General features: G+C 45.9%; 1 protein-coding gene across 1 annotated transcript in view; it reads right to left on the minus strand.

Moving 5' to 3' along the window:
- RARB (retinoic acid receptor beta) overlaps positions 1 to 19,069 on the minus strand; it is a 185,624-nt gene that overhangs the window by 92,238 nt on the left and 74,317 nt on the right. The window contains exon 3 of the mRNA XM_033855255.2: positions 15,523 to 15,664. Within this exon, the coding sequence (XP_033711146.2) occupies positions 15,523 to 15,664 (142 nt within the window). The remainder of the gene's footprint in view (positions 1 to 15,522; positions 15,665 to 19,069) is intronic.

The following is a 19,069-nucleotide window of genomic DNA, read 5'->3' on the forward strand; positions in this document are numbered from 1 at the left end:
AGATTCACCCATACTGTCTCACTTACGAGTCATTAGTTCCTTTTTTTATTGCTATGCGTCTTCCATTATTTGAATAGGTCACAATTTGTTTACACATCCTACTGCTGATGAACACAGGGGCTGCTTCCAGCTTGGGGCTCTCATGTATGAAGCCGCTGTGAACATTCGTATGTGTATTTTGGGAGGCCACGCACTCACTTCTCCTGAGGCTCTTCCCAGGAGTGGGATCCCTGGGTCACACCGGTATGTTTACCACTAGCAGATACTGACAAACAGTTTTCCAAACTTTGGCTTGACTTTGACTTCCACCAGCCCCGTATGAGAGTTCAGCTGCTTCACATCTCGCCAATGCTTGGTATTGTTAATCCTTTTTATTTATTTATTTTTATTATTACTATTGGAGTATAGTTGATTTACAATGTTGTGTTCATTTCAGGTGTACAGCAAAGTGACTCAGTTACACATACACATATATCCACTCTTATTTTTAGATTCTTTTCCCATATAGGTCATTACAGAGTATTGAGTAGAGTTCCCTGTGCTATACGGTAAGTCCTTGTTAGTTATCTATTTTATATATAGTGATATATATATGTCAGTCCCAATCTCCCAATTTATCCCTCCCCCACTCTTACCCCCAGTAGCCATAAGTTTATTTTCTACATCTGTCACTCTGCTTCTGTTATGTAAATAAGTTCATGTGTACCATTTTTTACATTCCACATATATCCGATATATGATATTTGTCTTTCTCTGTCCAGCTTACTTCACTCAGTATGACAATCTCTAGGTCCGTTCATGTTGCTGCAAATGGCATTATTTCATTCTTTTGAATGGCTGATTCCACTGTATATACGTACCACATCTTCTTTATCCATTCATCTGTCGATGGATATTTAAGTTGCTTCCATGTCTTGGCTATGCTGCAGTGAACGGTGCTGCAAGTGCTGCAATGAACGGTGGAGTGCAAGCCTTCCTGGTCGAGTAAAGCACCGCTCTTCTATTTGATGGACATAAAATTCTATTATTCGGGAACACAGAGCCACAAAAAAGGCACTATTTGCAAAAACACACTGGGGTTTGCGTTCTGTAGCCCCGGATCCCGTCATCAACCTGGGGACATGGGTAAGGCCCTCTCCAAGTGCTGCCTCAGGCCCAGGAGACAGGAGGAGGTCCTGATGCCCCCTTCCCGGGGGCAGGAGTACACTCGGAGCTGCGTATCTTCACATCTCTGAACGCTCAAAGTCCAAGGGTGCCACAGCTAAGTTTCCATTCAAAGTTGCTCCGGTGCTTTGTCCCCCCACTTCCAGGACACAAAGTGGGAATCCTTCAAGCACGACAGTTTGCACTTGATTCTCTGCCTGTCCTCATTAAATCCCAGAGTTGACAGCGTTTACTAGAAGCAACTTTTAAAAAAAGATTTATTTAGTTATTTATTTTTGGCTGTGTTGCGTCTTCATTGCCACGGGCGGGTTTTCTCTAGTTGCGGTGAGCGGGGGCTACTCTTCGTTGCACCACGTGGGCTTCTCACTGCGGTGGCTTCTCTTGTTGCGGAGCACAGTTTCTAGGTGTGCGGGCTTCAGTAGTTGTGGCTCACGGGCTCAGTAGTTGTGGCTCGCAGGCTCAGTAGTTATGGCTCACGGGTTCTAGATCACAGGCTCAGTAGTTGTGGCGCACAGGCTTAGTTGCTCCGCGGCATGTGGGATCTTCCCGGGCCAGGGCTTGAACCCATGTCCCCTGCATTGGTAGGCGGACTCTTAATCACTGTGCCACCAGGGAAGTCCTAGAAGCAACTTTTATCTTTTCCTTTGGAAGCACTGTATCATGACTGCCTCCTGAGTGTGTCTATTTTGAAACACCAGTGAAATTCCTCTGTTCTATTTTAAGATTTAAACTATGTTGCTGAATCAAAATACTGTTTGTAAGTCTGACCCCACTATGTTGTTGAACACCTCCAAAAGAAACAAGCCAAGAAAAAGGCGGGACTTGCATCCTCCAACATCAAAACAGGACATTTCTGTCCTAAAATCATTTTGAAAATAAAACAATCAGAATTTTTTTTTTAATCACGGAGGTACATTATATTGGTGAAGTGAAGTGTTAGAACAGTCAAGTGTGAATCTGGGGCAAAGACATCCCTTCTCTGAGGAAACAGAGCGCTCTCTCCTCCGTGCCGGCACTAAAAAGACACCTGTCTCTATCAATCCGGTCAATCAGATCACAGCGACTCTTTGTTTTCCAGTATTAAAGGGAGAAGTAACCTAATTGTGATAGTTCATACTCTGCGATGGCAGACTGGTTGAAGTGCTCAGTCCCACTCCAGGAAGAGCAAATTCCAGACTGAACTGTGTGCGTGGATTTATGGAGCAATTTAGATGGCCACCCTCCAGAGAATTGCTGTCACGGGGAGAGGACACTTAAAGGGCCACGCTCATCACCCAGAACGCAGGGGCTGCAGGCGAATCTCGGGTTGCTATTTTCACAGAGACATTTGTTTCCAAACAAAGGGCTCTCTGCTGGCTATTTCAGAAGCACTTGCGTACTCACTCAGCCAGCTCTCCGTGCTGGGGATTGTCTTTGGGCACTGAGGTTTCACCATCAATATCTATTTAAAGCAGAATGAAAAATAGCTCCAGATGAAAACAGAGGGTATTTCCAGCCTAGAATGTGAGACGCTTCCTTTTCTTACAGGGCTGAGATCTGGTTTCTCCCTCTCTTTCTCTCTCTCTCTGAAATTGCCGCCTGTCTTACAATCTTTGCTGTGTCTTAGTTTAATTAGCGCTATTTTCCCTTTAGCGGTACATAACATTATAGTGCACCTTAACAAATTATAGATTGGATGAAATATGGTGTCTAGGTGTGTACAGTTTTGAGAGAAAGCAAATCTTCTCTGTTAGGACCTATTTACAAGCTCTATCTGGTTGCCTCCACCGCGGAACATACGATATCAAGACTTCGTGTCATGAAAGGGCCAGTAGGCTAGTATTTATGGGGTGCGAATTAGGGGAGGGGGCAAAAGAAAAAGGGAAACCAGGCTCAATATATCTGTATATTGATTCAAATTCTCTAGCTCTTGGGAAGATCAAAGTTCCTGATTCAGAATCTCCACTTCTCAAGTACCCTTTGCTTCTAATCCATTCCAGAACTAGCTATTAAATACAAGGCATTAAGTTGAGGACCCAAGTAAGACTCTGTGCCTGTCCTCAGGATGCTCCCAGCCCGTGTAGGGAACACCTGTTGTTCTCTTTCCTTCCCTCTCTCTCTCTCTCACACAAACACACACACACACACACACACACACACACATACCTACCTCCTGAACTCAAAACAAGTTTGACATTGAAAGTCACCCAACAGAGGTGCCGCCAGCATGTCACACTGTGGGGAGGTGAGAATGCCCCCCACCTGCCCCTGCTGTTGGAGGAGCGTACGGGCACACTCAGGAGGGAGGTGGGCTAGCACAGAGCGGGAGGAAGGCGGGGACAGTACCGCCCGAGGCAGCTCACGTGGGGGTCTTTGGGGAGCAGGACAAGAGGCCAGCACGGGGCGGGCGGGCAGGCTGAGTGGCTGTGTGTACGGAGTCGCCCACGCCGATTCACAGGGAGCTGATTCGGCAGGTGGCGAAGGGCCGTGGCTCCTGGCACAGGATCACCGGGCTCAGTGCCAGCGCTCTGCTTTAAGGGGGCTGGCTCTGAGCGGCAAGGACAGATGTCGCATGGAAGGGTGCCCCTTGCTCTGAGTAAATGAACCGCTGGGCCGGGAGGTGTGTCAGCTGTCCTGTACAGACACTGAGGGCCGTACTGATGATCACACGGGCTGCTCTCCGGGGGCCGGGCTGGGTCATTACCGTAGCAGGGTGCGAGTACCAAGGGCCAACACTTAGCTGAGGAATGTCTTTAGTCCTGGCCACAGATTAATCCGTTTGTCCTCACAGTAGCCATCTGAGGGAGGTACTACGATTGTCTCTGTGTTACAGACCGGGAAGCGCAGGCACAGAGATGTGAGATAACCTGCCCGAGATGGCACAGAGCTAAGCAAGGGCTGGGCTGAGGCCTGAACCGCAGCTGCCCCTCGGGTCAGTTCTCCCGCCACGATGCTGCTCTTCAGAGGCAGGGACGCGAGTAAACCGCCCTGGCGGCCTCCCTGGTGTCTCCCGCTGCCGCTCCAGGTGTCTGGATGCTTGAAATCCCACCGCCGCGGATCCACCCATTACCGACCCCCTCCTTGCACCAGGACAGGACGAACCCAAGGATGCAAGCAAAGCAGGGCCCATACCCTCCACTCGGGGGGTGGGCAGCTCGGGGTGGGGAGAGGGCTGGACAGAGGCAGGTCAGGGGGATCCAGACCAACTAGCAAGGCCCAGGGCCCTGGAGGGGCTAAAGCTGCCCGGATGCTGTTCTGTTCCTGTCGAGGTGCAAGAACACTTGACCAGCTGACACAGAAAGCCACCGTTTCTCCAACTTCAGTCCACACCTACCTTCACGGTTTTCACATGCTCACAGGCCAGTACCCTCTGATGATTTCTGCCTAAATTACTTTTTTGGTTAGATAAATTTTAGAGAACTTGATTTTACCGCTACACGGGGGAAACTAGTAGCATTGGCCATAAATAGGAGGTAAGAGTAAAACACAGACAGCATTTTCAGGTCAACTGCCTCTGTTTGTAAATAAAGTTTCACTAAATAAAGTTTTACTGGAACAAAGCCACGCTCCTTCATAAAACTTCCACGCTGCAATTGAGGCAACTAATACCCAGTGGTCTGCAGAGCCTAAAATGTGTCCTATCTGGACACTTAAGAAAGTTTGCACACCTCTGAAATAAATACAACTTCTCACGAGGGACAGTTGCCTGTCCTCTCTATTAAAAACAGTGGGGAGCAAAGGTTCATGAGGTGTTCATTAAGGGGGTACCAGCAACAAACTCGGATTTTCTCCCTGGCAATAAAAAGACTGAATGAATATTGACTGAAAAGGGAATAACTTTACCACCGTATGATTTGATATTATTCAGCACTCCCTAAATTATGTTTCACATCACTGTGGGCAGAGTTTACACTAGGGGAAATACTGTATTAAACTAGTACATACATCAAATCAAATCATATATGTAAACGATAGAATATGTGCCTTGGGAACAGAGATGGGTGAAGATACAGAAAACTTTGTAACATTAAATGTACATGAGAACTTTACTGTTAGAGAAGCGAAGTGAAGCTTGAAAAGATCCAGAGGCTGGAACTGGGCCCGTGGGCTGAAGCCAGCGCCGTGACTTAGGCAGGGATCAGCCTCTCTGAATCTCAGGAACACGGAGGATCAGAATACTATTCCTGCCCCACCCAGCACGTGGGATGACCCTAAGTCTTGGGAGACCCTGCTGTGGGTAAAGCGCTTTGTGCTCGTATCACGCACATGGCTGACGGCAAAGGCAGTGCCGCGGTAGAGGCCGAAAGGTGATGAGATTTGGTTGGAAGAAAGGAGATGATGGATCCAGGGGAAAGGCAGGCCACAGAGTCCCAAACAGAGGATTTGGAGAGGGACTTCCCCGGCGGTCCAGTGGTTAAGACTTCGCCTTCCAATGCAGGGGGTGCGGGTTTGATCCCTGATCGGGGAGCTAAGAACCCTCACGCCTCGCGGCGGCCAAAATCCCCAAACCTAAAACAGAAGCAATATTGTCACAAATTCAAAGAAGACTTTAAAAATGGTCCACATCAAAAAAATCTTAAAAAAAAATAATGCAGAGAGATGGAAGGTGCCACGTGGGCAAAACAAGGAGGACGCTGGGAGGGAGGGGGCTTTGCGTCGGGGAAATTTGGCTTGGGTTCGGCACCTCCCGAGAGACCGCAAGGCCTCACCTTGAGCTGACGATGCAGGAAAGCATCCTTTCCAACACCCTAGTTCAGCTTTCCCCATGGAGTAGGGTTCCATGACGCCAGGATCCTGTCCCGTTCTCTGATTACATGTCCCAGCATCTCCGGGCAGATGAGCCGCCTGCCTCGAAGTTTACAGTAGCCAAGGAAGGGGGATATTTATTTTGGAAACTATGTCTGCAAGCTTTCTTCTGAATGCTGTGACATAACATTCGGGGCCATACATCTAAACCGCAGCATCATAAACAATTCAACACGAACAGAGCCTCCGCCCTTCACTTGCCTCCTGAAGGAGGACCAAGGCGGTGGTTATTAAAATAACAACCAGCTGTGACAGCGACAGCAGAGAACAGAGCCTGTGTCAGCAGCAGAGGAAGAACCCAAGAGAACAGGTGTCCTTTATGTAGAACCAACCACGTGCCAGGAAGGGTCCGAGGCACGAAACCCGCCAGCACGGCTGCCCACGCTGGGGCTCAGCTCGGGCCCTGCAGCAAAAGCACGCGTCCTGCCCAAGACGAGACAGCTCGAGAGCAGGGCCGGATTCGAACCCAGCTCAGGCTCCCTTCAAAGCCCTTTGTTCCTTCCTCTGCTCTGTCCTGCTGCGTAATGGAAACGTCTCCTTTTTCTAAGGTGAGAACGTGCCCAGCGTGCCCCTTCCAGGCCGTGGGGAGATGATGTGTTCGTAAAGCTGCAGGAATCCGAATACTTCTTTTGCAGCCTGAGTGCTAAGGGGCTGCAAGCCCCGCGGCGGCGCGGACATCACCGCCTGCAGGTGCCCAAAGGCAGTCTGTTGGTGGTGGGTTTTTTTTTTTTAATCTCTTGGACACATGTGGGAAAACATGAACATGTGGTCAGTGGAATGGGGCAGCAGATTTTTATTTTCCAGCTTCCATGACGTTTTTAAGTATAAAAATATAAAGTTTCTAGTCTTTCATTTAATTCGGGGCTGGGGGGAGGGGCTTTTGGGGATTTGTGTGTGGCGGGGAGAAGGCAGGGTTAACGCTGCATCTCTGCTGAACAGAGCAAAATGATCACAGTGGGCCTCACAAACACAGTAATGGGCTACGACATGGGAACAAATGAAGAAATAAACTGAAATTAGAAAGACATTACGTGACCTGATGATGATGTTTATGTAATTTTCCAAGTACACAAGGCAACCGACAATATGAATCTCCTCGTTATTAAGCCAGGAAGATCCAGCCATGGAACCAACGAGCACATCAATATAATTTGTGCACCAAGAAAAGTGACTTTAACTGAGGTTAAGTGCCTTTAATCCAAAAGGTTTGTTTTAATGTAAGTTTAACACTAAAGGGGAAATGAGAGAAACAGAGAACAACAAAAGCCTCTCGTGGAAGTATCCAAGTGTCCGCACAAAGCACATTTATGGCACCCAACCCACCCATGGGGACGTTCACATCTAAAGTATAAATCGGAATTTAGAGACTTTATAAAAAGCCGTTTTTAAGCTCAATATGCCCCAAATGAGAAGTTGTCAATGAGTGCTTAGGGACTCTTAAATTCAGAGATTATTCAATTGCTCTATTCTACAAAAACACTTATGAAACTGTCATAGGAAAAAAAAATGCTGTGAAATAAACCGAAGAGCATTCTCACACAAAATCAAAAGACGTGTTCTGCCTGCCACTCAAAGGCACGGAGTACATAAATACAAGCTCAAAGAGAATGCAAAGAGGGTCCTTCGTAAATTAAAAGCCAGAGATTTTGAAAAAGGAAAGAAGAAATAGAAGGGGGTGACAGCCTCAGTACCTTCCCTAACATCTTTTGTTACAGACACTGGTGGAGGGCGCCCAACCTGAAGGCCAGAGGCTCAGGGAACCCGGCATATATTAAAGGCACCAGGGACCACAATTCCCCCTTCATCACAGCTCACGAGCCTTCGTTCAGGCTAGTTCTCATATACCACTCTCCTCCCCCAAGTCCAGCCTGTTCCTGCACCTCTGCCTTTTGTCTGTGAGCAACTTCACTGACAATGAGACAGGCTGGGACCTGGGACCTGGGACCCTTTGCTGCAGTGCTTGCACCTGGACAAACGCTGCTCCAGCAACAAAATACAAAGAAACTATAAGGGACTAAAAATAGCTGTGTGCATGCACAGCTGGGACAAAATTATGCACAAGATACAAAAAGACCCAAAACCCAGCTGCCACTTCTGAAGAGCCTGGAGCGAAAGCAGGGCACTGCGCATGTCCCGTGCACTCAGCACCACCAAAGGGGCGGGCAGACCACCTCAGCCACACCTCTGGCCCCACCCCTACCCTCACCCCATATAAGGAACCAGCTCGCCCCCCACTCAGGGGGCAAGTGAGCGAGGGAACCTGTTACTTGTTCTCGCTCCCCTCTGCTGCAGCAGGGGCCCCAATAAAGCCTTGCCTGGATTTCTTGTCTGGCCTCTAGTAAATTTCTACTGATTGAGGAGGCCAAGAACCTTGGTCGTTATCACCAAGGTTTGGCAAAAGGGAGCCGCAATCCCACGGCCACCCCTTGTCCACCTCAGCCTCTCCACCTTCACTGGGCCTTTCGTGCACAGTCACACAGGATGCCTGCTCAGCTGAACAGTCTGCCCAGCAAACACACTAGAAGATCTGACGTCTTCCAGGAGAGGCAACTGGCAAGAGGCAGCTGACTGACGAAACACTGTTGTCTAAACAGGATGAAAAGCATCAGTTCTCACATCACACCCAGGCTGTCAGTCAACAGTAATGCTCCTCGCATCCAGGTAGAAAACACAGCCCCAGAGAAGGTGCATAACTTGTTCTGAGCCCGGAGCAGAGAAGTGAGTGAGTGACAGCTGAATAGCTTATACCCAGAAAGGCTCTGTGACTGACAACTTTTCACGATGTAAAGCTAGGGAGATGCTGGGTTTGGTCATCTCTTAATACAGCCACATCGCTAAGTATTAGAGAAATACAAATCAAAACTACAATGAGGTATCTCACCTCCCACCGGTCAGAATGGCCACCATCAAAAAGTCTACAAACAGTAAATGCTGGAGAGGGTGTGGAGAAAAGGGAACCCTCGTAATCTGTTGGCGGGAATGTAAATTGGTGCAGCCACTATGAAGAGCAGTATGGATGTTCCTTAAAAAACTGAAAATAGAGCTACCATATGATCCAGCAATCCCCCTGCTGGGCATATACTCAGACAAAACTATAATTCGAAAATATACACGCACCCCAATGTTCACTGCAGCACTGTTTACAATAGCCAAGACGTGGAAGCAACCTAAATGTCCATCCACAGAGGAAGGGATAAAGAAGATGTGGTACATATATACACCGAAATATTACTCAACCATAAAAAAGAATGAAATAATGCCATTTGCAGTGACATGGAAGGACCTAGAGATTATCACACTGAGTGAAGTCAGTCAGACAGAGAAAGACAAATACCACCCGTCCCTTATATGTGGAATCTAAACAACGGTACAAATGAACTTATTTACATAACAGAAACAGAGTGACAGATGTAGAAAATAAACTTATGGTTACGGGGGGGCGGGGTAAGCGTCGGGGGAGGGATAAATTGAGAGACTGGGACTGACATATACACACTATTATATATAAAATAGATAACTAATAAGGATCTGCTGTAGAGCACAGGGAACCAACACTCCGCTCTGTAATGGCCCATATGGGAAAAGAGTCTTAAAAAGAGTGGACATGTGTGTATGTATAACTGAGTCACTTTGCTGTACACCTGAAACTCACACAACATGGTAAATCAATCATTCTCCAATAAAAAATAAATAAATAAGTAAACCACTTGGCCACTCTGACTTCGCTGAGGAAAGCATTGTGCTAGCTTATCGGCCTACAAGGTGAGGAAGACAGGACGCTTGCCGTTCATGAGTTTATAATCAAGCCAGGGAGCCTCGCGCTATAAGCTTGTGGTTCCTGGACGTATGTCCAGAGCCCCGCGGGAGCGCAGGGGGAAGAGTGCATAATTCTGCCGGGAGTGTGGGGTGGGGTCCGGGGGCGGCTTCCAAGAGCAAATGGCATCTCAGCAAACTCCTGCAGTTCCTCGGACAAACGAGTGGAAACCCAACCCCAGGGAACAGCCTTTGCCGGAGCGTGCAGGTGTGAGGCTCACGGGTCCTCAGGCTCCAGGGCAGCTGGAAGCTGGGTGACGGTCCGTCGGAGGAAAGCAGGGGACGGTGGGCGGGGGCGAGCTGGGGGTGAGGTCACCACTGGGGGAGCCCCTGCAAGCCTCAGGCCAAACCCAGCCCTACACCTGCTTTTGTAAATAAAGATGTGCCGGCACACAGGCAGATCCCCTTTGTCCACGTATTTTCTACTGCTGCGTTCGTGCTACCACGGCAGAGTTAAGGAACCGAGACAGACATCATACGGCCCACAAAGCCGAAACATTTTCTATTGGACCCTTTTTTAAAAGTCTGAGGATCGCTGGCTGAAAGACTTGAACGATCGCTGGGATTTCCATAACTGACTCAAATGCGTGTGGTCAGCTCCTGTGGTCTCCAAGCAGCGTGGTCTCAACTGGCTCCCTCCCCATCACGGACACAGGCTTGTCTGCATAGCTCATTGACGATCCCCAATTTTGTGTCTTCATTTACTGTTGAACCTGTTTTCCTTGTTCCTACTTCAGGGCTTTGCTACACACTTGCCTTGCCTGACACGGTTACAAGCCTCCCACCCGCCAGCAGAAGCTCATCACTCAACTTGGGAGTCGTGTTACTTCCTTTGCTTCCTCCCCAAGTTCTTCATAAATTTTTGTACTGCTTTTAGAATGCAGCTGAAAATCGATTTTTTTCCCCTTACTGTTACCGCTTTCAAATCCCATGGTCTGACAAAGAGCTACTCCTCCACAGAAAAGGTTCCCCTACTGTACAAAGCCCTTGGAAAATATAAGGCATACCCACCAGCATCTACAGAACAGAAAAATGAAGAAATAATCATGCTTTGCTGACGGGACACACAATAAAGGATTTCTTTTACCAGTACAACGCCTTATACTTTTAAAACCAAATGTGATCTATGAAAATTAAATTTGCACATGATTTTCCAGGGCGTACATCTCTAATACGTAGCAAGGAGTGTAATTATTGTTTTATTAACCACTGGCAATAAACCCCAGAGTTTTCAAGGCTGCTTTTTACGGCATGCGGTATATGTTGCTCCCTGGGCCCAGATCCCAGGGCTGCACCTTACCAACCGTGTTACCTTGAGTAAGTTAACCTCTCTGTGCCTCAGCTTCCACATCTTGCTGGAAAGGAGGGAGAGAGGAATTATAACTAACCTACCTTACAGGGTTGCTATGAGGATCAAATGGTATGAAGTATTACAAGAGGTTAATGCAGTGCCTGGCCCATAGAAAACACCGCGTCTATGTTAGCGGCTACCATGGGATGATTCTCAGGTTTCTTTCTTTCTTTTCCCCCGCAGCATAAAGAATAAGAACGTACTGGGAACAGCGCTGTGAGACGATATTTCGTGGGGAACGTGAAGTTGTTTCTGCCTCCTGACTTTCTGGTTTCCCACCGAGAAACACTTCTTCCACACCCTTGGCTCTTGTGGTTTGTTTTGGGTGGGTCCGGAGCTGGGCACACGATCCCAAACTAGCCAATCACCATATTCAGCCCCCAACACCCCAAAGTCCTGCATTCACAGAGGATCTGAGGCTCTCTCTTTCTGCCGGGTAGGCTATTGGTTGGCCATCTTTATTAGCCATTTGGAAAATCTTCCCAGAAACAAAACCAACACAGCAAAAAAAAAACCAACAACAAACCAGCTCTGAGAAATGAAGAGGAACGATGAGAATGCCCCCAAAACAAACGTGAGCCTTTGGATCCAGTCGTGTCATCCAGTGACATGTGTTGATTTTTTAGCTTTTGTCAGGTTGGAGCTGGGTTCTCTGTCCCTTGCGTCCAAAGGGTTCTGATACATACTCGTGAAGTGACATGACCTCTGGCCCCAATGGAACGCAAACCTTGCTAATCTTGGTGCTGCAAAGGAAGCATGGCGAGCAGAGGTGGCAGATGTGAACTGTAAGCTTGGTTCTGTCTTTAGCCAGTTGGGGATTTGCTGGGAAGAGCGTTTCACCTTTCTGGGTCCTGGTGTACTCGTATGTCAAAGGAGAGAGGTGAGTGAAAATCAGTCTCTAAGATCTGTTTTCAGCTGCACTGTCCTATGAGTCTCTGTTACTCCTGGGTTTGTTTCAGTGGGGGGTACTGTGGTATAATTGATGAGTGATTCTCATATGCTCCACCGTCCTATGAGTCTCTGTTACTCCTGGGTTTGTTTCAGTGGTGGGCACTGTGGTATAATTGATTAGTGATTCTCAAATCTTCCTGCTTCCTTCTGTTTCAACTTTTAAAATGTTCTATTAGACTCTCGGTCACTGTACTCCAAGTGGATATTTCTTCCCCTCCAATTTCCTTCTGAAGAAAATATATTTATTTTTGTTTACTTGGGCATAATGATCCCATTTTCTTCCCATTTCTATATTTTTAAATCTAATTAAGGTGACAAGTTCCTTGAGGGTTGAAACTAGAGTTCTCCTGTGGGTGTAAACATTATTTTTTTTAATTGGCAACCAACCTTCCAGTTTTTACAGAGAAGCAGGATATGGGTTTTAAGTAATGTAAGCAGGAAATGGGTCTCCAGCCCACGCAAAATAAATGCAAAAGTACTGATTTACCCCGAGTCCACATCTGGCTTACTCATTTATAATTTTAGCCTGAACTGAAATTCTCCCACAGAACTGCAGTGTAACATCCACATCTACAGAACGTCAGACCAAAAATGGGGAGTTAGGGGGAAAATCCTGTGAGTCTCGCTTACACATATAAATAATTTGCCTACTTCAGGGCAATATCATGCTTTTCTCATTAGTGCCAGGGTTTGGGGACTGAGCTAAGGAAAGATTAGCTTCAAAGCTTCACATTCATGGATTTTTTTAAAAAGGTTTTTAAAATAACATTTATTTCTTAAAAGTTAACATGTGCATAATAGGAAACCAAAAAACACAAGAAGCAAAAAACAAAGTCATCCGTAATCCCGAGCAGTTTACCATTTGATGTGTCCTTCTAGGTCTCGTTTCTGTATTTACACAACTCAGCATCCATGTTTATGTAATTAAGACCATACAGTTAGGTATCATGCTTTTTCACACGCCATGAATATTTACCATTTCAAAGTCCCAAAGCTATGAGTACTTTGATAACCAAGAATGTACTACACCAACTCAATCTGGAAGGAAAGAGTCATTCAATAGCTCTAAAGTTTGGAGGGGATCAAAGGACCTGGCTGAGATGCGGGCAACAGAACCACCTGGAGGAGGTGACCCTCCCAGAAGGGACGGCATACCCAGCATGCATCCCTGTCTGGTGACTCCAGGCTTGCTCATCGGGACCTTAATTATGAATAAGACCCCAGCCTCAACTGCCTTCATGAGTCCTTGGCAGAGAGAAGCAAACCATCCGGAGGCAGAGGTGCCAGGGGTGGTGGGTTCGGCAACTCAGGGATGCCGGTCAGGGCCCGAGTTCTGTCTGTCTTTCCATTCTTCCATCCACAGAGCCTGCCCTGTCCTATAGCCGACCTCCCTTGGGGCTGGAGAACACTTGCGTCTCCTTGTTCACATGCATCAGAAGGCAGGACACTTCTGCCCCAATATTCTAAGCATGAGTCTTTTGTTTTAGTCATTTTGTTTTGATACAATTTCAAATTTGCTCAAAAGTTGCAAGAATAGTTCAAGGAACTCCTTCACTGTGTATCCCTTCACTCAGATTCACAAGTCTTAATATCCTGCCACATTTTCTTCCTCTCTTTCATTCTCTCTCTCTCTCTCTCCACACACACACACACACACACACACACACACACACACACACACAGCCCTTTTGGACCATGGAGAGTAGGCGGCACAAATCAAGAATAAGAACATTCTCTTATGTAACGATAGCACAGTGATCAAAGTCAGGACATGCAAAGTTGATTCAACGTGATATTCTAATTGACAACCTATATTCGAATTTCAGTAACTGTCCCAATAATGCCCTTTATAGGTAGCTTTCCTCCACTGCAGGGTCACCAGGATCATGCCTTGCACTTAGCTGTAATGTCTCAGTCTGTCTGTCTTTCATAATCTTGGCAATTTTGAATTTTAGTTTAGTTTTGGTTTTTTAATTGGGTTATTTCCTTCCTGATCATTGAATTTTCAGAGGTTTTCCATATCCTACATATAAGTCCTTAGCAGATATGTGGTTTGTGAGTATTTTCTCCTCGTCTGTGGCTTGGCTTCTCATTAATTTCACAGTGTCATTTGAACAGCAGACATTTTCTGATTTTGATGAAGTCTGATTTACCATTTTTTTCCTTTTATGGGTCACGAGCATGAGTCTTGAACTCATTCTCACTGGACCAGCCTAGGTTACACGTTCGCTATGAACCAATGACTGTGGCTGGGACAGGTTATACTGATTGGCTTGAGTCAAACGAATGGATCCAACCCTGATGTCTTCCCTGAGGAGTAGAAACCCAAGACGCAGAAAAGCCTATGTAAACCCTGGGCAGAGTTAGGAAAGGCGAGGGGCAGGAAAGACACTGGGCAGGCCGCCAAGAAACATCCCAAGTCAGAGCTCCCAGCAGAGCTCCTGTCGGCCAGCTGCGCACTCTCAGGGAAGCCCTGCCCGGCTCCAGGGGCCTCGCTCCCATGGCCACACGTCCCAGTTCCAAAATCCAAGAGCGTCTAACCAACATAAAGCCTTCAAACCCCGCTGTGGGACTGTGGCTTTTCGTCTCCCTCTCGTAGGGGTCAGTGGGCGTGGCTTAGCATCTCCAGGGCCCCTCAGAGCGCCCCGCCCAGTGCCCCACTCAGATGCTCAAGTGTCAGGACGCAGTGGGGGCAGGTGGGCAGCGATTCCACTGAGCGCCCAACCAGGCACACATCCCTGCGTCTTCCTTACACCTGCCTGAGCCCGGCCACGCGCCTGGCACGTTCTTGTTCCCTTCGTGATTTTTTTGGTGCTGTATGTACTCTGCCTGTATATGTATTCTGCATGTATAATTCAAAGCCCCACAAGCAGATGATTATGGACCACTCGTTTTTAATCTATTCAAATATTCTCTTCTGAATTAATCAAGTGAATAACTGTTTGGAGGAGTGGGGCTGAATCGAGTTTGGAAAATTGCCAACATGCCAAGTTTCTAAATGTTTCTTCGACAGCAAAAGTTTTACGCTCCCTCCCCTCTGAAAAAAAGGGTCCATTATTACCACATGCCTCTCGCCTCGTTTTATTCTCATCAACACAGGCAAAGCTCGCTATTCCTACTGTCGAGATGGGGAAACAGAGTCTCCATGTGGCTCTAGGACCAGTTACCAGTGGCTCAGAGACACAGAGCTGGTTAGTAACCGCTCTGGAATACAAGCCTGCTGTCCACGACACCCAGCGCCTGCCTTTTCACCAACTGCCACTCAAATTGTATCTGAAAATCCCCACGGTCGTTCTATTTCCGTGTCATCTCTGTTGACACCTACCCCTGGCAAACTATCACTCGTGTCACGTCTGAATTCCACACGCTGACGTCCTCCACGACTTGATTTTGGAGGCTGAGCAATCATATTTATAGATAAGGCAAAGAGAAAAGAATTTTTTGGAGACTCCACTTACATTCTTTGGACATTCCCACTTCAAAGCACTTCTGGAGTCGACAGTACTGGCATCGATTCCTGGTGACTTTATTAATAACACAGTTCTTATCTCGGTGACAAGTGTAAATCATGTTCTTCTGAATACTTCTGCGGAAAAACCCCTGCAAGCAACCAAGAAGATGAGAAAATTAAGCAAAACTACTGAGCTTCATGAGAAATCAAAGCCAACCTTATCAATGCATTGCCTGCTCGTTCTGAGTAATGAAGTGATGGCAGCAGAAAAGTTAACTTATTTAAGCCTTAAAATCCTTGTGAAATATGAATAGTCAGTTCTCTCCCTTTGCTGCAAACCAGAAAGCCCCTTTTAATCAAAACTGGACTTGCCCGTTATTATCTTGCTAAAAGAAAATGAATACCAAGCGAATTCACTTGGAAAACATAATGCAGAGTTGGGTTCGCTCCAAACAGGCTTAACTTCCTAAGTGGCTCCCTTGCTGGCCAGAACAATACCAGGTGAGTCCACTGTCAAGAAAGCCAATAGAAGAAGCATTCCACTTGCAGAAGAAATTATACGCTTCGTGAAAGAATCAGGTCTTTCCAAAGGAGTCTTCTCCAAATGCGTTTACATATTTAGCTCTCGTGATAATATTTAAAACACGATTTAATTTGCAAAGTGTTTAGAAAAATATTATCCAAGATTGGAAACAAGGCAGAAAAATGATTGTCTGCTCGTTTAATGGCATGTGGGAGCTGTGATGTTCAATATGATAGCTACGAATCACGTGTGGCTATTTAAATAATGAAAATTAAATAAAATTAGTATGATAATCTCCAGGTCCATCCATGTTGCTGCAAATGGCATTATTTCATTCTTTTTAATGGTTAATATTGCACTGTATGCATGTACCATATCGTCTTTATCCATTCACCTGTGGATGGACATTTAGGTTGCTTCCATGTCTTGGCTACTGTAAACAGTGCTGCAATGAACACTGGGGTGCACGTATCCTTTCAAACCATGTTTTTCTCCAGATATACGCCCAGGAGTGGGATTGCTGGATCATATGGCAGCTCTATTTCTAGGTTTTTTTTTTAAGGCACCTCCACAGTGGCTGCACCAATTTACATTCCCACCAACAGTGCAGGAGGGTTCCCTTTTCTCCACGCCCTCTGTAGCATTTACTATTGGTAGACTTTTTGATGATGGCCATTCTGACTTATGTGAGGTGATACCTCATTGTAGTTTGATTTGCATTTCTCTAATAACTAGTGATGTTGAGCATCTTTTCATGTGCCTCTTTGGTCATCTGTATGTCTTATTTGGAGAAATGTCTACGTAGGTCTTCTGCCCACTTTTTCTTTCTTTTTTTTTTAACATCTTTATTGGAGTATAATTGCTTTACAATGGAGCCCACTTTTTGATTGGGTTGTTTGTGGTTTTTTGTTTTTTTTTGATATTGACCTTCATGAGCTGCTTGTAAATTCTGGAGATTAATCCCTCCAAGTGCTCAACAGCTACACATGTGCAGGGGCTACCACACTGGGCAGCACATGTACAGAATATTTCCATCATTGCAGGAAGTTCCCTCGGGCAATGCATACGCCGCACTGACTGACAAACTTACACGAGTCATCTAACGGTCTCGGGAAATGTAACTTCCTTTGACTTACTGTTTATTATTGACTGGACCTTGACTCTGTAAAGACTGTAGAAGACTGGTAACTTATAAATCATATGTGCCTAGTATAGGTGCGAAGATTCCTGCCTGGTTGAAATATAACCAAAGATTATTGTTCTATTGCCTTGTAGGACATTAAGCAGTTGGGTCTAACTTTGCCACCTTATTCCAGCATTCTTTTTTCCAATCACCCTATCTGTCTGTCTGCCTACCTCCCTCCCTACCTATTTTTTTCATATCCTTCTTTGAACCAGCTTTGTCATCTGACTGTTTCCCTCGTTAATGAGTGAAATAAGTCTTCAACATGTGCTTACTGCATATTTGAATAAGTATTGTTTTTTAACTTTTGGAAAGTTATATTTTGACCAAAGAAGCAATTTATCCTGATTTTTTGGGAAACACTGATGAAACAAATCACACTTCAGGCTCCATGAGCACAGGGTCTCCCCCCAGCTTCTCCTCTCTGCGTACCCATCTCCCCACACAGCTTTGCAGAGAACGGAAAATTAAGTGGTGCTTGTTAAGACAGAGATGATTGAAGAGTGAGTGATGGGTAAACCTGCTGTCTTTTCTCATTGCCCAACAAAAACCTCTACGCTGCTAGGAGTATTACAAGCAAGGAGTTTTACCTCATCAATTGTGATGTGACTTTTACCTCCGTTAGTAATAATTCTCTTGAATGTGGGAAGCACATCCATCCACTGTGTTGAACAGCAAACAAGACTTGCCATCTGAGTTCAACTTTCCCTGTAGTACATTAACACCCCAGGAGCCAGAACTAAAGACCTTCAAAGCTAAAGCACATTAGCAAAGGAAGCTCACGTAACACACATTGCTTAGGATATTTACGTGGGCACCCTAGGATTTTAACATCTAAAAAAACATATTTTTACTGGCATGGTTCGACTGTAAACGCCTGGAAATCTTGTTTAAGGTTGCAACTCCTCTTACATCCCAGACACACACATTTTCCAAGAAAATGTAGTTTATTTTTGTACCTCTGGAGCTACAAATATGCTCAGAATCTAAAATAACAGGTTATAAATACTTTGAAGCTCTAAGAGAATCTGTGCACTATGGTCATCTCAAACATATTTTTTCCTGCAAAGAATACCTACAGGACACTCTTGGCTGCCAGACGTACAACCTCAATTGACAGAAACTTCACTGCTCTCCCATCAAGTAACACTGACACATGGAAGATCTGGTCTTTTTGCAGGTGTGAAGCAAGTGAGGTATGGACCAAGGTGACCTCCTCCACTTATTACAAACTGAATAATCAGTTCAGCAAATTCTTAGTGAGTGAGCACAAAGGAGTGGAAACCAATCTCCTGACACCCGGATGAAAGAAGAAGAGAGAATTAAGAACTTTATATGTCACTAATTATGCAGTCAGCGTGGTTCAGGAACAATGACAGCAGAAACTAAATAGGACTTCTTGGTTTTCCAAATCAGAGTTTGGGCTGGATTTCATGAGGAGGTCTAAATTTCAGTAAATCATTTCCACTAGGCTAGAATACTTGCTGACTAAAATGTATGCTGTGAGGTATTTTTATTCATGGCCTGGGTAAACAGAAATGCCCTCTGAGGCCAAAGAGAGGATTGCATTGTCCAAACCCCCCTCCTCCACAGTAGATACCGTGAACCGTTCTGTAAACCTCGTTTCTACCGCTTGGAGGGCCTTTTGTGTGCGTGCGTGCGTGTGGCACCATAGCCCGTGTCACCAAAATTTTATCTACTTAATGTTTTATTTAGGTTGATTCTTCTTTATTTTTTTTTTTAAGATTTGTTTTGATGTGGACCATTTTTTAAAAGTCTTTATTGAATCTGTTACAACACTGCTTCAGTTTTATGTTTTGTTTTTTTGGCCCCAAGGCATGCAGGATC

This window comes from Tursiops truncatus, chromosome 4 (genome assembly GCF_011762595.2).
Source record: "Tursiops truncatus isolate mTurTru1 chromosome 4, mTurTru1.mat.Y, whole genome shotgun sequence".
Taxonomy (NCBI): domain Eukaryota; kingdom Metazoa; phylum Chordata; class Mammalia; order Artiodactyla; family Delphinidae; genus Tursiops; species Tursiops truncatus.